A 19,624-nucleotide genomic window follows, 5' to 3' on the forward strand; every position below is an offset into this window, starting at 1 on the left:
TGAAAAGACAAAACAGAGCTAATTTGAATATTGCAGGACAGGTAGGATGCTGGCCATACTGCTAGACTTTCATGTTAGAAGCTTCCCACAGGCTTTATCACACAGCTCTGTGGGATGAATGCCAAGTGCTGAGGTGTAAAACCTGCTCAGCTGAGGAGAGGGAGGCAGCTTTAACAACAGTTGCTTATGTAAACATGTAAAAGAGACAGACAGATGGACTTACATCCAGCAGCAGACGCACCACCTCTGTCTTCCCACAGAGGGCTGCCTGATGTAGCGCTGTGCCAGACTCAGACTGTCTGTTGATATCTATTCCAGCCTGGATCAGCAACCTGCAGCACAGAATAATAGTAATGTTAACCGTTATTTGTAAAGCATCTTTTATAACATCATTCCATCCAAGTGCTTATGAAGTGGCTAGTCTTAGGCCTTTACTCCTCTAAGCCATCTGAGGTTACTCATTTCCAAAAAGCACACACAGAGATGCTTAGCATGATCGAAAAAAATGACTTATTGAACAATGAAATTCAGTTGACTTTCTGAAAATAATATCCAAAATCCGAATAAAACGTGCCCTGATATTGTGAACTTGTGTGAAAGATAATGTTTACTGAAAATTGTTGCTCCTCCACCATCAAACCAGCAAACACAGGTTGTCTTGCAATTCTGTCATTCAAAAAAACGATCAGTTCTTGATTATATGAAAAATGGTTTATAGATAATACATTAACATGTCTAAAATAATATATTAAATTAATCATACTTTTAACCAAAACTCAAAATACATCTGTTAGATATTCTCTTTATAAAACCAAAAGCTCAAAATGGCTCCAACAGCGTATGGCAAATAACAGCAGTAAAGTAAAATCAATATCTATACAAAAAACACTTCAAGGTCAAAGAAACCTTAAAACAACTTTCATTATGTGGAACTATACAGAATGTGCTTTAGACTGTAACACAATCCTGACCCTGAAGTTAGGGTCATGTTAGATGAGTGAGTGAAGCGGGCAGACTAACTGACAGGCAGAGTATTATGAAGACAGACACACACTGATATTAAAGGGACAGGTTTTCAGACCGTATGACATCGATGTGTCCGTTCTTGGCAGCCAGATGAAGAGGTGACACTCCGTTTGGGTCGGTGGGCTTTGGTTCCAGCATGGCTGCACACATGTTACTGCTGAGCAAGAGCTGGACCACCTTAAAACAGATAAACACATAATATGAACATTATATATACATATAATATAAAGTCATTTCGTACAGTCTGCAGTGAATTACATAAACAAGATTGTATATAATAATAATATATTTTATTTCTATAGCGCTTTTCTTGAACCCAAAGACGCTTTACATTTGGGAGGGAGGGTAGACAAATAAAACAAAAACAAAGACAAAGCCAAAAAGAAACAAAACAAAACAGAAAAGCAGTCAGGAGGAAGTTGATTGAGAGGGGGGGGGCTTATGGATACAGAGTTGAAGAGGTGGGTTTTGAGGCGGGACTGGAACAGGGTGAGGGACTCAGACTCACGGAGGTATTGGGGGAGGGAATATATGTATATGTATACTGATCACACCTTCTGAAAATGTGTGAAAAAATCTGATCAAAACTTTGATTTCTCTATTTCTATTAATAATAATATACTATTGTTGTCAGGCATTTGTGTTTGATTTGAAAGCTACAGTTAATGTGTCTTTGAGTCTGTAAGTCATAGGTTGAGTTTGTGTCTCTAATTTATGTTGCTTTTGTATTTGGTTGCGTCATGCACTATTCTATATATTGTTTTGTCAAATTGATGAAGATCTCTTCTAAACGTACAACACAGTTGTAAGAGAGGCTTTCCTGGTCAAATAAAGGTTTAATAAAATGTAAAAAGTAATTTAATGTCTCTTTCTTTTTTCCTACTCACTGTGACACGTCCAAATTCACAGGCGAGGTCCAGTGGTGTTTTTGCAGCTGAGTCCGAGATACACGGGTTGGACTGGTGTTGCAGCAACATCTCCGACTGTAACACACACACACACACACACACACACACACACACACACACACACACACACACACACACACACACACACACACACACACACACACACACACACACACACACACACACACACACACACACACACACACACACACACACACACACACACACACACACACACACACACACACACACACACAGAGAAACACACAGAGAAACACACACACAAATCTCAGTGGCGGTTCTCAAATGCCTTGCTTGTAACAACCACAAATCATGCAATCATCATCAGACACACATAACACACAACCCCTTACAAAACACACACACATGGCCACTATACACACATCACACAAACACGGTTACCCCATCGTAGTGTCCGTGCTGGGATGACAGGTGGAGAGGGATCTGTCCTTCATCTGACTGTCCGTTGACTGACGATCCTGACTTCAGCAGCATTTTCATTGGTTCAGTCTTCCCCTGCCATGCAGCGTAATGCAGAGGACGCATCCCTACACAAAAACACACACACACACACACACACACACACACACACACACACACACACACACACACACACACACACACACACACACACACACACACACACACACACACACACACACACACACACACACACACACACACACACACACACACACACACACACACACACACACACAGGACATCACACAAAAAAACAGACATACAAGACCACACAAGGACATGCACACAGATATACACAAGAAAATTAGAATATAAGGAGACATGAATGCATGCAAATACACACACACTGTTATAGTTATTAGACCAGTTTGTCAGTGAGCAGTTTATAAAAACCTAATACAGTAGTATTACTAGACTCAAATAAACACCATTGTAGCAACTGATATTGAAAATATAATAATAATAATAAATGGAATTTATAAAGCGCCTTTCACCGGACCCAAGGTCACTGTACATGGTGGACAGACAAAACAAAACAGACAATGAGGAGCGAACAAAACAAGAAAATAAATAAAAATAAATAAAGGAAGCCAGGGGACCAGGAAAGGACTAGGGTCCGAAGGCCATGGTGAACAGGTGCCTTTTTAGTGAGGATTTGAATATGTCCAGTGAGGCAGCGTTCCGGATCTCGGGAGGAAGTGCATTCCAGAGGGTGGGGGCCGCAACACTGAACGCCCTGTCATCCATAGTACGAAGGCGAGAGCGGGGGATGGAGAGCAGTCTGAGGACCGCAGATTATATTATATAGATTGTATAAATGTATAAATAATGTTTTGCATTGAAGATGAAACAATAAGTCAGAAATGGTTCAGCTATAATGATATTAGATGAGTTGTTTTGGTATTCTTTCAGCCTTAATTCACTGGTCCAGCTTTATTTATTTCTATGATAGTTTACTAAATATGTGGGACTTCTGTGTAGCAATGCAGTGGGAGTCACCGACTCAGGAAGGAGACACAGGGAGAGCTGGAGATGTCAAACACTGATGGTTTATTTAGGAGTCCAAGAGCCAGAGGTTCTGACTTCACGGTAGAGTTGCCACGTCAATTCTGAAGAACTCTACCCCAGACCCATGTATTTCGCTAGTTCAGAGAGAATAATCAACCTTTGTGCATAACAAGATAGAATGATAACACCTCTATCAGCTGACGCCAACAGGCAGGAACGGGGAGACAAAACACTGAGAGCACAGCAGCCAAGGTTAACTTACAGGTGCGTGTGCTCAGTCAGGACACTATGAACTGATAAACTGGGTCAAAGTTATGGGCCTTGGAAAATATTTCCCCAACAAAATATCTGATGGAAACTTTTGCATTTTTAATGAAATGGATGGGATAATCCAGATAGCTGAATTAACAATGACAGGAATCATTAGTTTCAGTCCTAATGTGAATGCAGTTTTCCAGACATACTGTACTCTCAGTTCAACAGGCGCAGACTGGCAGTGCCCCTCCTCTGCCATCTTATTGTGGCTGACATGCCATTGACCTTTTGTGACCGTACGAAAACTGTTTGTGCAAGCATCATACTCATGGGACGTTGCAGACAAACTGCTTTCAGAAAAAAGAGCAAGTCAAGAAATCCCCTATAAGTGGCTGAAGAGACCCTAGAGGAGCTTGCAGGAAACTGGACATTGCAGCCCATGCAGGAAATGCAAGGTAATGCAAAGACCAGCTGAGCACTGCACAAAACGGCACAACAGAGTCATTACTCGTGCCTCTCACCAGAAGACATTAAGCCGCACTTTGTAGCAGTGACTGCAAGAAGCAGAGAGCAGGTTTCTCATGGTAGCAATCCAAGACCCCCAGTCTTAATGCCCGCAATAAGCCACATCATCGGGCTGAAAAAAGAGGCCCTCCAGGCCTGGCTGGCATGAAGGAGTCCTGACTCAGAAGAGTAGTGCTGGCAGAATGAACAGAAACAGCAGCTGTACGAGCTAGTAGCTAAACCCTGATTATATGAAGAGATGTGGAGGGAAATGACTCTCAGGCAGCCTTAAACAGCTTTTAGATAGCGAGCAAAGAGGTAGCTTCACTCAGACAAAGAAAGAGGGACAGTAAACTTGACTGGTTTGAAGTTGAGAGGACTCAGGAACTCATTTAGTCAGCAAACTCACTGGTATACTGCCCCCCCATCCACCTACATGTGTCACCTCATCCTTGACCTGCAAAGCACTCACAATTACACATGACCCATATCATCCACTCTGCCAGCACTTCACTCCTCTTACTTCAGGTTCAGACTGCCCACGTCAAGAGAGGCCCGTTAAAGCAAGAGCTGTGCCCCCACAGACATACAAGCTTTAAATAAGTAACCTCCTCTAAACAGGGGTCCTACTACTTAAGGCAAGTTAGATTTAAGACTTCTTAAGACTTTTCTAAAGCCACTTGGAATGACATTTGAGACCAACATTATCCGGATTTGTGTGATGTTAATGCGGGAGGCATTTATTTCTAGCAAATAGATGTTACCAACTATTTGGGGATTTTACAATTCAATTCAAAAGATTGATTAAGGACAATCTAATGCCAGATGAGGCACTAGATATTTCTAGATAACACATTCATTGCTTATGGAGGAACCCTGCATTAAGCTACAAGCAATCCAGTCTGTGGTGAGTAATGTAGTACGTCTGTGTCTTTTGTATAGTGTACGTCTCAAAGCCTCTACACAGGACGAATGAAGGACACAATCATGTGAAATACTTGCATCGAAATTGGATCATCACAACCAAATCAGTTTTTCTGATGTTGGAAATACCCTAAGCTGTATTCCCAGGAGTATCCTGGAAGAGTTCCTGAATACATAGTTGTTTGACTTCTTTTTTGTTTATGATTTCTTTTTGGACAGGATATCAAGCCCAGAGGGCCGGGATTGCAGGATGTCCGTGTCAGTGACCCTAAGCTGGCATCTCAACACGAACATTTAGGAGATGATTTCCATGCCAGTTTCCATTACAAGATTTATTTGGGGCAGCGGCAACAAGCCAAGATACAACGTTGAAATATACAAGTTCAACTGGAGTCGTATTTCTGACTTCATGATCCATTCACTTTCCTTTCAGCTCTCTTTTGGTCTCCACCAATTTCTGAGGGAAATCACGGCACGATTTCCAGTGCTTTCCATTATGGATGCCACCGAGAATGATGATTTTGAATTATTAAACTTGTGACGAGAGCGGTGTAACCACTCACATCAAACATTTTATAAGAAAATATTGTCGAGCACCTTAAATACGAAATTAACAGCAAAAAGGTTCTTTGCTTTTCGCTTTCACACCAAATCCTCCACCAGTTTTCACTTGTCACAAGACAAGTGAAAACTGATTCCTGCTCCTCTGTGCTGTGACTTTACTTTTATTTATTTGATAAGAAGTAGCAAAACCAAGGTGGGGGTAGTGTGCAAGGAATGTAGTTGGTGCATAATCTGTCTATACGTGAACACTGTGTAACACTGGTACAACCAACTTCCTCTGCAAACTGTGATTTAATAATGATTTATTGTTTCTCTAGCAACTCCACCGAGATGGTTGAGGACCACCTGGTTAGGATGCCTACCAGCTGTAAACATGTATTTAGAGACACACTGGAGAAGACTGAGAGGACTGTAAATGAGGAGACAGTAGTCCTACAGCCTGCAGGGATTACATCTCCCATCTGCGCTGAGATTTCTTCTTCTTCTCCCTTCTCCTGGAATCTGCCAGTTTGAGATGGAGATATTTGCTTCCCTGCTCCCTCTTGGCTCTCAGCCCTGCAGCCATGAAGCTCCTCCATTGTTTATTGTTTGCTTTGCACACAAATCTGTCACCTCTCATAAATACCGCATCCTACACAGACAGCATTTTTATTACATTTCAAACAAGCTCACCTTTTATCACACAAGAGGGTATTATTACCAGCCACGTAGTCAGAGCCAGAAGACATGTGTTTATTTTCCTGTTTTTTAATGATTGTTTCATGGTCAAATGTCAGGACATTCTGTGAAGATCTGTGTGTTTTTACCTTTATTGTCTTTAATATCCACTGCTGCCTGGGCCTCCAACAGCAGAGAGATGAGCTCCTTGTTACCACTCAGAGCGGCATGGTGCAGCGGTGCCAACCTTCACACACACAGAAATAACGTTTAAAAATACACATATTCAAATTTTTAGTGTGAAACCAGAGCATAACTTGCTGAAATCATCTTAAGCGTAGAGCAGCTCCGCCCCCCAGCTCTGTGTGAGCGACAGGAGGGGGCAAATGACCTACTTCCATTAATAAGCAATCTCTCTACCCCAGAGCAAAAGCGTGCACATAGCGTGTCTGTGTGTGAGTGTCTAATGGATCCCTGGTGCATTCAAGGGCCCCAGAGTCAAATCAGCAAATCATCAGTCATTACTAGCAGTTGAGTCCAATTATCTGATTCCAATCATTATAATACAAATATCTTTGTTATCTGATGGAGCCAAATTAAACACAATCACAAACCAAGCATGTGCACACAAAAAGCTTAACCGCTTATGAGTCTAAATATAGCGAACATTCATACATTCAGAGTTGATAAGGAACCATGTCTGAACAAATTAAGAGCTGAGAAATGTTGACTTATCTTCAAGGTTATTAAAGTCTTCAGCCGGCTGCATGTTTTAGTGATAGATTTAAACTGGAGTAATGTGTAAAATGATATGGATGATAGTATATTGATCCCAGAAGAAGATTATGTAATGTGTGCCTGCACCAGTCAGTACAGCTCCGGTCAGTCAGCTGCAGATGTATGTGGGTGTTAGGTGTTTTGTAATAATAATAATAATAATAATAATAACAATAATACATTACATTTATAAAACGCTTTTCCTGGTGCTCAAAGCGCTTACAAGCAAGTGAAAGAAAATAACAACAAAAGTAGAAAGTGCTAAGCTAGGAGGAATAAGGGCAAGGGGTTAGTTGATTAGGAGTTGAAGGCAAGAGTGAAAAGGTGAGTTTTGAGGGATTGTTTGAATGATGTGAGAGTGTTGGCGGATCTGACGTGGCTGGGGAGAGAGTTCCAGAGTGTGGGGGAGGCTGCTGCGAAGGCCCTGTCACCCCAGGTCCGGAGCTTTGTCCTGATTGTAGTACACCTGTACGCAACTTTATCAATGTAAAAAGTTAAACAAAATGTTCAGGGGCTGGTTAACATCTCTCCATGTTGGGGAAGCTGCTTTATTATCTACCAATAGCTTCACACTGAAATACGTTACACTATAGCAAAGATACCCAATATCTAGTTTGGTTAACTAAAGCTTCTTTAGAACTAACAAGCACTAATAGATTAGACAATTTATGTGCATACATCTACATCATTATACACTCACGCAACCTGCATGCCAAATTGCAGCCTCCCATTGCAAAGGCTGTGGCTGCCTACATGAGGAGAAATCAGTGTGGCACGACCAACCAACAACGCAAGCTATAGAGCTGCTGGTTGCAGCTAAAAGCTAAAACAAATATTCAATATATTTGCCCCTTCTTGGACCGTCTTACTGCTTTGAGCAGTGGTCCTAATAATAGGCCTGTTGTCTTACTCATCAGAGCAGAACAGAAGAGGTTCAATTGCATTAGAAGAAAAATGGCTAAATAAAATAAAATAAATCACTCTGTTTAGCTCTGTCTGTTCTGGTTTGTCTGTTTGGTGTTGAGCAGGAAGTGTACAGAAGGGTCTTAAGAGCTTTTGTTTCTTTTAAACAGCTGCCTGCTGCGGCTGAAAATGTTGCTATTTTTGCAGTGAGAGTCAATTAAAACAGTTAAGTTGTGGATCCTACAGATACAAAATGAGCTGAACTCACTATAAAGCTACTTAAAGCTGAGGAACGCTGCATATCTGGGTGGTATTCTCTGTCGGTTCACCAATACGGGTGACCCCTTTTCACGTTGTCATTTAGTACACATTGTATCAAAAATATTGATTATAGGCACATTTTGTTGTCCCTCGGGGGTCTGACCTTCAAGTTAGGGACCACTGCCCTCAATATTATGTTGTTTTTGCAGCGGGTCGTAGGTCATAACATATTTATATTATGTACTGTTGAATATATCAATATCCAATGTGATTCAATTCAGGTTTTCAACTCTGTAGCTACGATGCAATGTAAGGAGGTTAAATCTGATGACAAGAAGACTTAAAGAAAGCAAAGAAAGAACAGATAATGAAGTAAAGAGGGGAATAAACTATTGAGATAGAATGATTTCAATGAGGAAAAACGAGCTGTATGGCCTCACCCATCAGCATCCTGGATGTTGACGTTCACTCGCTTTGCAGCTCCGAGGAGCTCTGAAACAAACAGAGAGAAGAGACAAGATGAGACAGCAAAATAGTAGAATAACAAATTCATTACAAAAACCGTGAAATTCAATTATATTCGGAAATCAGTGATTAACGTATTCTCTCCCCTTGCACATATTCTAATTATTCATTCCCTGCAGGTAGAGTTGACAGCTACACGCTTATACCTGCGCCTCTAAAACAACAGATTCCTCACTTCAACAGCAGCGGCCAAGGTCGAGGAGAAGTGACAAGGTAATGAAGACAAAGAGTCTCTGGGAAACTCATCCACAAAAGAATTAAAGTAATATTCACAAAATGTGTCTGTCATATGAGTTGCATAAAACAAATTGAAAGAATTCGATAAGAATTGTATTATTCCATTGTGTTCACAGTAGCTTTTTATTAAAACTTCACTATATCCAGTGATATCGCTGTGAGGCAGTTTCTCATCAGTAGTGCATGGCTAATGTGAACAAACCGGTTCCATCTAGTAACATGAATAACTCTGATTTCATTGTTTAGTGTTTATCCTTTTATCAAAAGAAATTGAAGATTGTATTCAAATGTTCCAGTTTACTTTCCAGGTCTATTTGAATTGTTGTGTAATCAAATACATTCTCTCACCAGATGCTGTTATCTTTGACAAATAAAGCATTTAGTAGAGCATGGTTTATTTTGCCCTTCAGATAAAATCAACCTGAGGGAATAGTTCAACCTTTTGGGAAAGAAAAATCCTTTTTATGTCTTGGATGAAAGATTGATACCACTCCTGTCTGTATGATAAGTATGTCTGGGTTCTTTTGTATATGTATGCGCTTGTTATAATGTGAATATGCAAACATGTATGTGATACCATGATCTCTGACTGGAGCATTAGAAAGATGGAGACACTAGCAGACAGCAGGTAGTAGCACGCAGACAAAAACCAACACACTCTGACAAGGACACAGAAAAAGCGGCTTGTTTGTCTCTCTGCCTCTACTTTTTTTTGACCAACCCACATAATCCACGGCAGTAATCTGGAGCTGTTCTGTAATCTGGGGGAAAAGCTTCTCCTTCTCTCTGCAGCTATATCTGCAATTCATCCCTTCATCCTGCTCTCACACTCTAATTTCCCCTGTAATTTGCTAAAGAGCGCGTGCTGATTGGTAGTTCTGCTGTTACTGTTTACACTCTGCAGCTGACATCAGTCTCCTATATGTGTGTGTATGTGTGTGTGTGTGTAGGCTTCCTCCTTGGATTACAAATACGAATCCTCCCTCCCTCCCCCCAGCGGATGAATCAATGAGTGCAGATATCTGTGTCACATCAAACCCCCCCCCCCCCTCAGACTATGAACGAAAGGCAGCACCACAACATGCATCACCCACAATTATTCTCAAAACAGATTTCATCTAGGAACTCACACTTATTTTATTCATAACCTCCTGCCTAATTATTTCAGCTACTTAAATTCATGAGCCTTAAATGTAATATTTATTTATTTCCCACTCTTGTAACAATTATGTATTTTCCTCCTTTGAAACAAACTGTTTAAATCATTACCATAATATCTCACTGATGGTGTCCTTGGACCGGGTCTAATTTACTTCTTTTTTTATGATAATTTCAGGCAAAACACTGCAACTGAGCCCCGGTTACCATAGTAACAACTCAATGTGCAATTCTCACTGACTGTCAATCGCTTGGCAGGGATTACTATCATATTATTTCAGTCAGACAACTCACTAGTTTCTTTAACATGTTTATTAGAAGCAGCATATAGTTGAGTTTGGCGTCTAGGCTCGGGCCTCATCACTCCACAGATATACATAGCACGGTGAGTGATGATTAAATAACTAACCCCCAGAACCTACAGGTGGAAGCTGGGGTGGTGGTGGGGCAGGCAAGCAGCGACGTAGAAGTAGCTGCAGCAATAGCAGCAGCAAGCAAAGCATGGAGAGAGATCTGGCAGGTTAAATAGAGCGGCGTATTAAGGAGACTCTGTTTGGTTGGTTGTAGAGTGGCAAGGGGCGTTATGTATGAATGCAGCATAAGTGCTCGAGTTGACAGCCTGAACTAGCTCGCAGGATTCACCCCATTTTTGCCACATCTCGCTCAAATTGTAGCTATTCAAGAGTTTATTACATTACATTACATGTTTATGTGATGTGATGTGATTTTATTGGAAACACTTCAATCTTAATAAAGAGTGCCAATGAGCTTCTGGCAGAGCGACATGCAGAGTAACAGTGGTGTGTTTTCCAGAACCTCAGGAGGGTTTTCTCAGGGGTTCTCATTACCAGAAATGTTCTGAAGTCCAGTTTTCATCCCCTTCTGCCTGTCATCATGTATCTAGAGTTTCAGCCTCACATGTGGCCTAAAACAAACGCTGACACATCTGTTCTCGCTCTGCTTCCAGGCGATCGCACACACATATGTTAGTGACCGGACTCAGGGCGTAGCATGCTAATACTCGTGCAGAAGCTATATCACATTTATATCAAAGATATAAAATGTTATGTGAGTGATGCAGGGGCCATTATCAGAAAATCAATATGCAGATATATGTTACAGACTTTTTTAAATCCTAAATAGTGGTTTGTATTATTATGTGTTTAGAAAAGTGAAATGTCACAAATGTCGAAGATGTTTTAGTTTTTTTAGATGCTCCTTTACTGATGGGGTCATGACCAGCAGCTCTCAGTTTATTCCTCAAAAGGGCAAGAAGATTTCTGACCGAGTCAACACATTTTTCACACTTTCAAGTTTTAATTTAACCTGTTAAGCCCCGAGCCTGTTTTTCAGGTGTCAGGCAAATGACCATATCTTCCCTTCTAAAAGGGTTACATTAATAATCTTTTTTCTCAAAGCAAGGTTACACCTGTGAGTTGAATGTAGAAGTGTCAGAATCAATATAGATGTTTTTATTTTAAAGTAAATTCAGATTGAACACAGTGAAAAAATGTAAATGATTGTGTCCATCCAAAAAAAAAAAATTACTTATAGTGAAAACCACCCTTGAATGATGGGATGGTAGATTAAAAGCATGTGGGAGTTAACCCTAACTCCCACATACTCCTTATTTGGTATTGTGTGTGTGTGTGAGACTGACGCATAGCCAAAACCGGAAGCTGCGATAACTCTGGTGGCTACCATTAGCAGCTAACTTTTACTCTCCGATTTTTACATAAAAATGGAATTATGGATTATAAGTAATTTTTTCAAATCTACAGAAACATTATCAACCTATGGATTAACCGATTCAGCCGCGTTTTTTCTCGTTTTAATGCCATTGAACACGTCTTTTGATCAGATTGACAGCTACGGTGAGACGATCTCCCGTAAAAGCTCCATAAAGGTACGTGTTGTGATGTCTGTGTTTGCTTCCCCTGCCGCGAGTTCGGATCACTCAGTGATGATACTATACCTAAATAATCTGTGGAACCTCAGCTTTAATTGGATATCTTATATGTGCAGCTACGATAAGTAATAAGGGTATCTTTTATCTTGAGTTCTGTGCCAAAGTGCGTTAGCATTTTTCGCTCAGGGGTCATTTAGATGTTTCTTATGAGACTTGTGTTTTGTTTTGGTAAAGATGGTTTGTATCGTCAGTTAGCTGAGATTATTCCCGTTAATCTGGTATAACACATTAATAGGTTATTAAATATTAAGATGCCCTGAGACACAGTGTCATGAAAAAAAAGAAAATCCCCCGCCGAGGGGGGCTTTGGGGCTTAACAGGTACATTTAGAAATGTAGGTTAACAGTTAGCACAAAAGATACATAATTATTATGCGCATTGCTTTTTAACACTGACTTTAACTTTAACTGTAGTGGAATTCATGTTCCAAATATTCTGCTTTGTTCTGTTAAAACCCCCAAGAACTGTACTCTTCACTGTGGAGTATACTGTGCTTTTCTTTGCACCTTACACCGAATAGTAGACAACAGTCAGAGACATCTATAGTTCAGGTGAGTATCATGTGTTGTTCTCAAGCCAAAAGCATAAATAAAAAGAGATAATCTTTTCCATTAAGATTTATTCTGGTCTATCTACTGCTGAGTTTAGATCAGGGATTTTGATACAGACCTTTAGCTGCATCAAAGACTAGTGGCTGTGCAAAAAAAAGGTCATCGTTGTTGCACTTTCTTTATCGTGGATAGAGGCAGATACAATATACAAATTACTTTGTGCCCATTTCAGTTTCTTGATATAACATAAGAGAGATACAATTATGATAAGGATGTTCTCATATCTCTAAGATTAAGAGCTTTATTGCAACTGAGCCAAAGATAAGGAAAGCATTACCAAATGGTTTACAAATGAGCTTTATGTCTACATCTATTTTAAAGTGTACAGGAACTCGCTATGTTTCTGTCTGAATGGATTCATTATAACTTTTAAAAAGTTAATGATCCAATACACTGACAAATAATGTCATTAAACAGTGAGTATAATGATTGCAGCAAGACTTTTAACTTAAACTCTGGGGGACATTTTATTTTCCTGTCAACAAATCCTATTATAAAAACAAAACGATTGATCTATAGGACAGGAACCTCGGTATTAAGGCTGAGTCCTTACTCTGGCCATTTACAGTCTATCTTAAACTCCAATAAAAACCCTTCTTCTAGCTCCATGTTGGTTCAAATATTTTAGGACCAAATACATTTTCAAGTAATGAAATATTGATGGATATGGACATTATCTTGAGGCGTTTCTTGCATATTTTGAAAGGCATTTTTTTGGTTAGTTATACTGTATGCACTGACAATATTTTTGCAAGATATTTCCTGTATTTTTTACAGTCTTATTTTCATTTTTCTTTCTTCAAAAGACAGATGGTTTGTTACACAGAACCATCTGAGAAGAACTAGTTTTGAAACTGTTTGGAAAAGGCAATGTAAAAAAGAGTTGGCAGGTGATTGGATGAACCATCTGTCATACAAACTCTTTCCAAAGCTTTCAATGTTGAAACACCTTCAGTGCCGCTGTTTGATTCTCTTTGGAATGAAGATATATACGAGCCAGGCCTGATGTAGCAGATGCCAAACAATGCTCATAGCTGAGTAGCTCCTCTCCGCTGGAGTTGATTGGTCCGACCATTGGTGTTTCTGACAAACACATTACTTGAAGCCTGACAAAATATATTTTCACTTGATCTTGTGATATCCTAAGGATCAGTATGCCGTGTAGAAAATAGTGGGGGAAATTTAGGAAGTAATCCTGGAAATAAAGCCCCTAAAAATGTGTTTGAAGCTTTATGCTGTGTAGTTGTTGTTAGTAGTTTTGGCTAACCCGCTGCTAGCTAGCTACTTGTTGACCATTCATTCAGACATGAGAATAGTATCGATGCCCTTATCTAATCTGAATGAATAATTTCAAACTATGTATTTAATCGGTTAGAGAAGAAGTGTTTCTGTCTGGCAGTGACCAAGAAGGGCTGTGAAATGAAATGGCCTCATACAGTCCTTCACCACTTGAACTGATAAATCCATCTTTCATCAAACTGTGACATTTTGACAAAGCAAACAACTCCCTCTCACCTGCTGCACTGAACTTCATTAGCATACAGTTAATAATGAAAACGCTGTCAGGCACATGACTAACACCTGACGTGTCGAGTGTGTACATCTGCACACCAATTCCCTGTAACTGTGTGTGTGTGTGTTAGGTGTTAGCGGTGTTTGTGTGTGTGATTCTCCCGCAGAGAAACCCTGCTTCCTGTTTAATTATTCAAACATAAACCTGGATTCACACAGTGTCTCACACACACACACACACACACACACACACACACACACACACACACACACACACACACACACACACACACACACACACACACACACACACACACACACACACACACACACACACACACACACACACACACACACACACACACACACACACACACACACACACACACACACCTCCCATAACTCACCCTTTAACCTCTCTCCGTCACTTCCTGTCTCTTTGCATCCCTGCATTCATGAATTGTCATTTCCCTCTTTCTGTTTTGCAGTCTCACTCTTTTTCTCTCCCATTCTAGCCTTCCTCCTCTCCCCTCATCTCCATCACCCTCCACCCACCTCCCCCTTTCTCTTTGTCAGTGTGCAACGGACTGAGCACTCAGAGCTGATCTGTTCTGGCATTTGAGGAGAAGCATTTTTCTTTTCCATGGCACTGCCTGAATGTCCACAGACAAACACACGAGAGGAGAGAAGAGAGGAAGAAAGGAGGGGAGAAGGGAGGTGACAAGGATAGAGGACAGAAGAGGAGAGGAGATGGGAGGTTACAGGGAGAGAGGAGAGAGATGAGACAAGAAGAGAGGACAAGACATGAGAGGAGAAGTAAGCTGACAAAGATGGAAGGGAAGGGTTGGATAGAGGAGAGGATAGGATACAGGGATAGAGTAGAGGACAAGAGACAATGATAAAGGAGAGGATAGGATACAAGAATAGAGTAAGGGATAAGAGACAAGGATAGAGAAGAGGAGAAAAGTATAGAGGAGAAGAGAGGGGAGGAGATAAGGATAGAGGAGATAAACCAAGAGATGGGTAAACAAGGATAGAGGACAAGAGAGGAGATAAGAGATGAGGCAATGATAGAGAACACAAGGATGAGAGGAAAGAGGAAACAAGAGGAGAAAGAAAGGAACTGAACAGGGAGTAAAACCAGAGAGAGGAAAGGAGACAACATGGGAAAGGAAGGAGGAAATTAGAGTAGTGAGGAGGAGACAAACTTAGAGTTGAGAGGAGCTTGGTGATAAAATGGGAGAGGAGGAGAGCAGTTTCAAGGCTGTAATTGAAATCTAATTATCACCTCAAGTCTCAGCTGACAAACACCCATGAGCGCCACATTCACTATGTGCACATGTCTGCACGTGAACACATTATTACCACTAACATCTGGCATCTTCACACACCAATAATCCCTGTCCCGAGAGGAGTGTAGGACCTCCATGTCTTCAGCCTCACACGCACATACACACACACTCACACGCGCACACAGAAAAACGATCAATGGAGGAAAATGGGGTGACAAGCATCTTCCTGATTTCTAATTTAATTCTGACACATGTGCAACGTCATCACTATCACACACTCAACGTCATAGCAAAGGCACACACACACACGCACGCACGCACGCACGCACGCACGCACGCACGCACACACACACACACACACACACACACACACACACACACACACACACACACACACACACACACACACACACACACACACACACACACACACACAGTGCACCATTTAGGCTAAATGTCATCCCATTAGATTTAGCCTACAACGTTATGACAAGGTATGACTGGTTGTGTGTGTGTGCGTGTGTGTGCGTGTGTGCGTGTGTGTGTGTGTGTGTGTGTGTGTGTGTGTGTGTGTGTGTGTGTGTGTGTGTGTGTGTGTGTGTGTGTGTGTGTGTGTGTGTGTGTGTGTGTGTGTGGCAGGAAGATTAAGGAATACTGACTGGCTTTCCCCGGCCGAGGTCTCTGTAGAAGCCGCTGAGCTGTCAGCAGGTCCTCGGTCTTCACGGCCTGGAGCAGCTCCTGATCCTTCCCCATGTCCCCTCCGTCCCGCCGCCTTGGTCCTCTCGGTCCCGCTCTCTTCCTCTGAGCGCCCTCTCTCCTCCGTTAATCCGCCGCTACATCCTGACGCTGCTCCGGGCCTCCCGCTTGAGCTGAGGCGCGGAGGGATGTATGCTGCCGGTAGTGGGATGCTCCGAATCGGCCAGGAGTCCACCGCACACCCTGCTCTGCCGCCCCTCTCTGCGCGGTGCTGCAGACGCACACCGACCACCGATCGACCCACTGGACCTGGCTCTCCACCGGTATGCCACGCAGGAACCCACTCGCGACAGATTCCACTGATTCAATCCGCGTGACGATTTCACCGGGTTTACGTGCGTGCCGTGCGTGAAAACCGTGGAGCTCGAGCGCCCTCCTATATGCTGGGTCAAATCCGCACCCCTGAAATCTCACGAGCCCTCAGACCGCAGAAGCACGCACGGGTCGTTGATGTTTAAACGTGTGACCGCTGTCGCCGTCGCGGTGACCAGCTCGCGCCAGCTCCAGCGCGCATACGCACACACATTCACAGTCACATATGGCATTACATAAACACGAGCGACTTGTGTGCGCGCCACTCCAGTTGTTGTAATCCGAGTCCGCGTGTCTGCGCGCGTGCGAGTGGACAAGTCAGGAGAGGTCGTTTGACATCGTATAATGTGTACTCAGTCGCGTGCAGAGCGAGCGCGGGACAGTGGGAGGCAAAGTCCGGGAGTGCGCGGAGACGCTCAGCACTGTCGCTCAAAGAGAGAGAGATGGATACATCTGATTTTACAACACACTGTCTTTCATCTACTAAATCTGACATTAGTCATTCATGTATTGCACTATGGCCTTATTTTTTCTCTGAATATATTTTGCATATTTCTATTTATCGTTAGGTTACCTCTCAACAAATCTGCAAAGCCCTAAAATATGCTGCAGTTTGTCCCAATGTATATTGTCCTATATTCATTGTACGTTATTTTAAATATAGGCCTATATATATATATTCTATTTTATAATCAATAGATTTTGACCTTTTCTTACAACTTATTGTTTATGTTGTTTATGTTTGCACAAAAACAAAGCAAATTATTTGTATTTTTAAACGTTCCTGGCAATAAACTCAATTTTGATACTTATTCTCCCTTTTATTTTGTTTTTATTCAAGTTATATTTATCATTTCAATTGTTTCTTACATTTACATTTCATACTTGATACGCTGAACAAATAAACTGGGCCTCTATATATGTGTCACATGGTGATGGTTTCCCGTCAACATTGCAAAAGGTTAATGAGCAGGGCCGGCCCTAGACTTTTGGGGGCCCCCCAAAGTCCCCCTCACTCTAGCACGTTCTCACTCCACACAACACGGAACCAACTTTTGTCTTATGATGTTAGCATAAGCACACATATTGTATAAATAAGCATGTAGACACCGTGGACCTAACCTCCTAGGGGGGTCCTCACCTCCTCTAGGGGGGTCCGGGGGCATGCTCCTGCAGGAAGATTTTTTTTTTTTTAAATATTGAAGTTAAAAGCATCAATCTGGTGCACTTTGAGAGCAAAATTAAGAGATCTATGGATACATCTCTCAACACCCATATGAAACAGAACTGTAAACAGATTTTTATTTATGGATATTTTACAAATAACTTAAACTGTATTCTTGTTTTGTCATATAGTATTTCATAACTGTTTTTCATTTATTCTCTCTGGCTGTCCATCTCTAATATTCACATATAAACTAGCTGTCAATAGAAATATCATTCAGAAGAACCAAAGCCAAACAGCCACATTTACTGCTGCAAATACGTTCAAACATGCTGTAGACACGTAAAGCAGTGGCAACTATGCCACCATTTCAGCTGACTTTTTCTCAGAAATACTTTCACATAACATCCATATATTTCAGTGCTAGGTTGATGCTTAGCTAAGCTAACTATGAAACACTTTAACTGACAGGACTCAGGATCAACTGTGTACTGTAAGGTAGCTTCTAGTTTCATGTCGAACAGTAAGTCAACATTTCCCAGAGAGCTTTCTTTGAAATCACCAGATAACGCTAAAAAACATTACATTTCGATTGTATAAGTGTTTATTTAATATATCTGGCTAGCTATAGCTACTTGCTAACGGTTTAGCTTACCTCCGCGATTCAAAGTAACGTCAACGTAGCTGTAATTTATGCTTTGCTTACATGTTCGCATAACTTGGAAGTTTACTGACATTTACATACCTTGTTTACCTGGCTCAGGTGGTGGCTCTGGGGTTGTTGTGTGAGCCACTGCTTGAGAATTGTCGTTTAAAAAAAAAAAAAAGTTCTGATGTCCATCTTCATTTCACTTCAAACCTTTATTTATCCAGGTGTATCCCATTGAGATAATTGATCTCTTTTTCAAGGGAGACCTGCTCAAGTAGGTTCCATTTGAAACATAAAAATATAAACAGAACAATAAAAAGGACATCATACAGCATCATTACAGGGTTTACAATTGACATAACTATCCACATGTGCAGGTACCAACAGCTTCCGATTGAGTAGCATCCAACCGAGCTTTAAAGACATTTAGTGGCACCAGATTGCTCAGTTTCCATTTCATTTGCAGACTATTCCATGACAGTGGAGCTGTGCATCTAAATGCTATCTTCCCTAAGACAGTCCTAGCAGTTGGCACATTTAATAAAACTACAGCATGCGATCTCAGGCAGTAGCCACTTACAATTCGCCGTGAGATCAGGGAGCAGATGTAGGATGGAAGTTTCCCTAACATGGCACAAAAACTCTGAGTCCGACTGACAGTTTATTTTAAACATTGTCACAGCTCACAGGATAGGTACCTGTCAGCCAATAAGACAGATGTTTATTTCTATTCAACTCTCTGGTTGGTCTGGTGTCTTGCCTCTGTTGCATTCACTGAACACGGGAAATTACATTCCTACCGTCCTCTCTGTCATGATGAGGTTCAGATAAAGCACGGTTAATGTATTATATTATTGACTCAATAATATAATACATAACTTTGAGAGTAAGCAATCTAGGCATATTAACAAAATTAGTTAAATATACTTATCACGGCGACGGTGTACTGAGATTTTTGTTTTGTTTTCATTTTTTGTTGTTGCTAGGGGGCCCCTTAGTGGCTGCGGGGCCCTAAGCGGCCGCTTATGTTGCTTAATGGGTCGGGCCGGCTCTGTTAATGAGGCAGGGATAATTTGAGGACAGGAAAAGTGTGTATGTGTGTGTGTGTGTGTGTGAGAGAGAGTGTGTGCAGTGCACGTGTCCCTGG

General features: G+C 41.4%; 1 protein-coding gene across 5 annotated transcripts in view; it reads right to left on the reverse strand.

Annotated features, from left to right (window-relative positions):
• Nucleotides 1–17,043, reverse strand: part of LOC117447888 (caskin-1) — a 33,532-nt gene extending 16,489 nt beyond the window's left edge. For all 5 annotated transcript variants that reach the window (XM_034084874.2, XM_071203367.1, XM_071203365.1 and 2 more), the window contains exons 1-7: nt 16,255–17,043; nt 8,732–8,783; nt 6,500–6,597; nt 2,358–2,503; nt 1,914–2,009; nt 1,082–1,203; nt 224–332 (exon numbers count right to left, since the gene is read on the reverse strand). In XM_034084874.2, the coding sequence (XP_033940765.1) occupies nt 224–332; nt 1,082–1,203; nt 1,914–2,009; nt 2,358–2,503; nt 6,500–6,597; nt 8,732–8,783; nt 16,255–16,348 (717 nt within the window). In that variant the 5' untranslated portion in view covers nt 16,349–17,043. The remainder of the gene's footprint in view (nt 1–223; nt 333–1,081; nt 1,204–1,913; nt 2,010–2,357; nt 2,504–6,499; nt 6,598–8,731; nt 8,784–16,254) is intronic.
• Nucleotides 17,044–19,624: the final 2,581 nt, after the last annotated feature.

Source organism: Pseudochaenichthys georgianus, chromosome 1 (genome assembly GCF_902827115.2).
Source record: "Pseudochaenichthys georgianus chromosome 1, fPseGeo1.2, whole genome shotgun sequence".
Lineage (NCBI taxonomy): Eukaryota > Metazoa > Chordata > Actinopteri > Perciformes > Channichthyidae > Pseudochaenichthys > Pseudochaenichthys georgianus.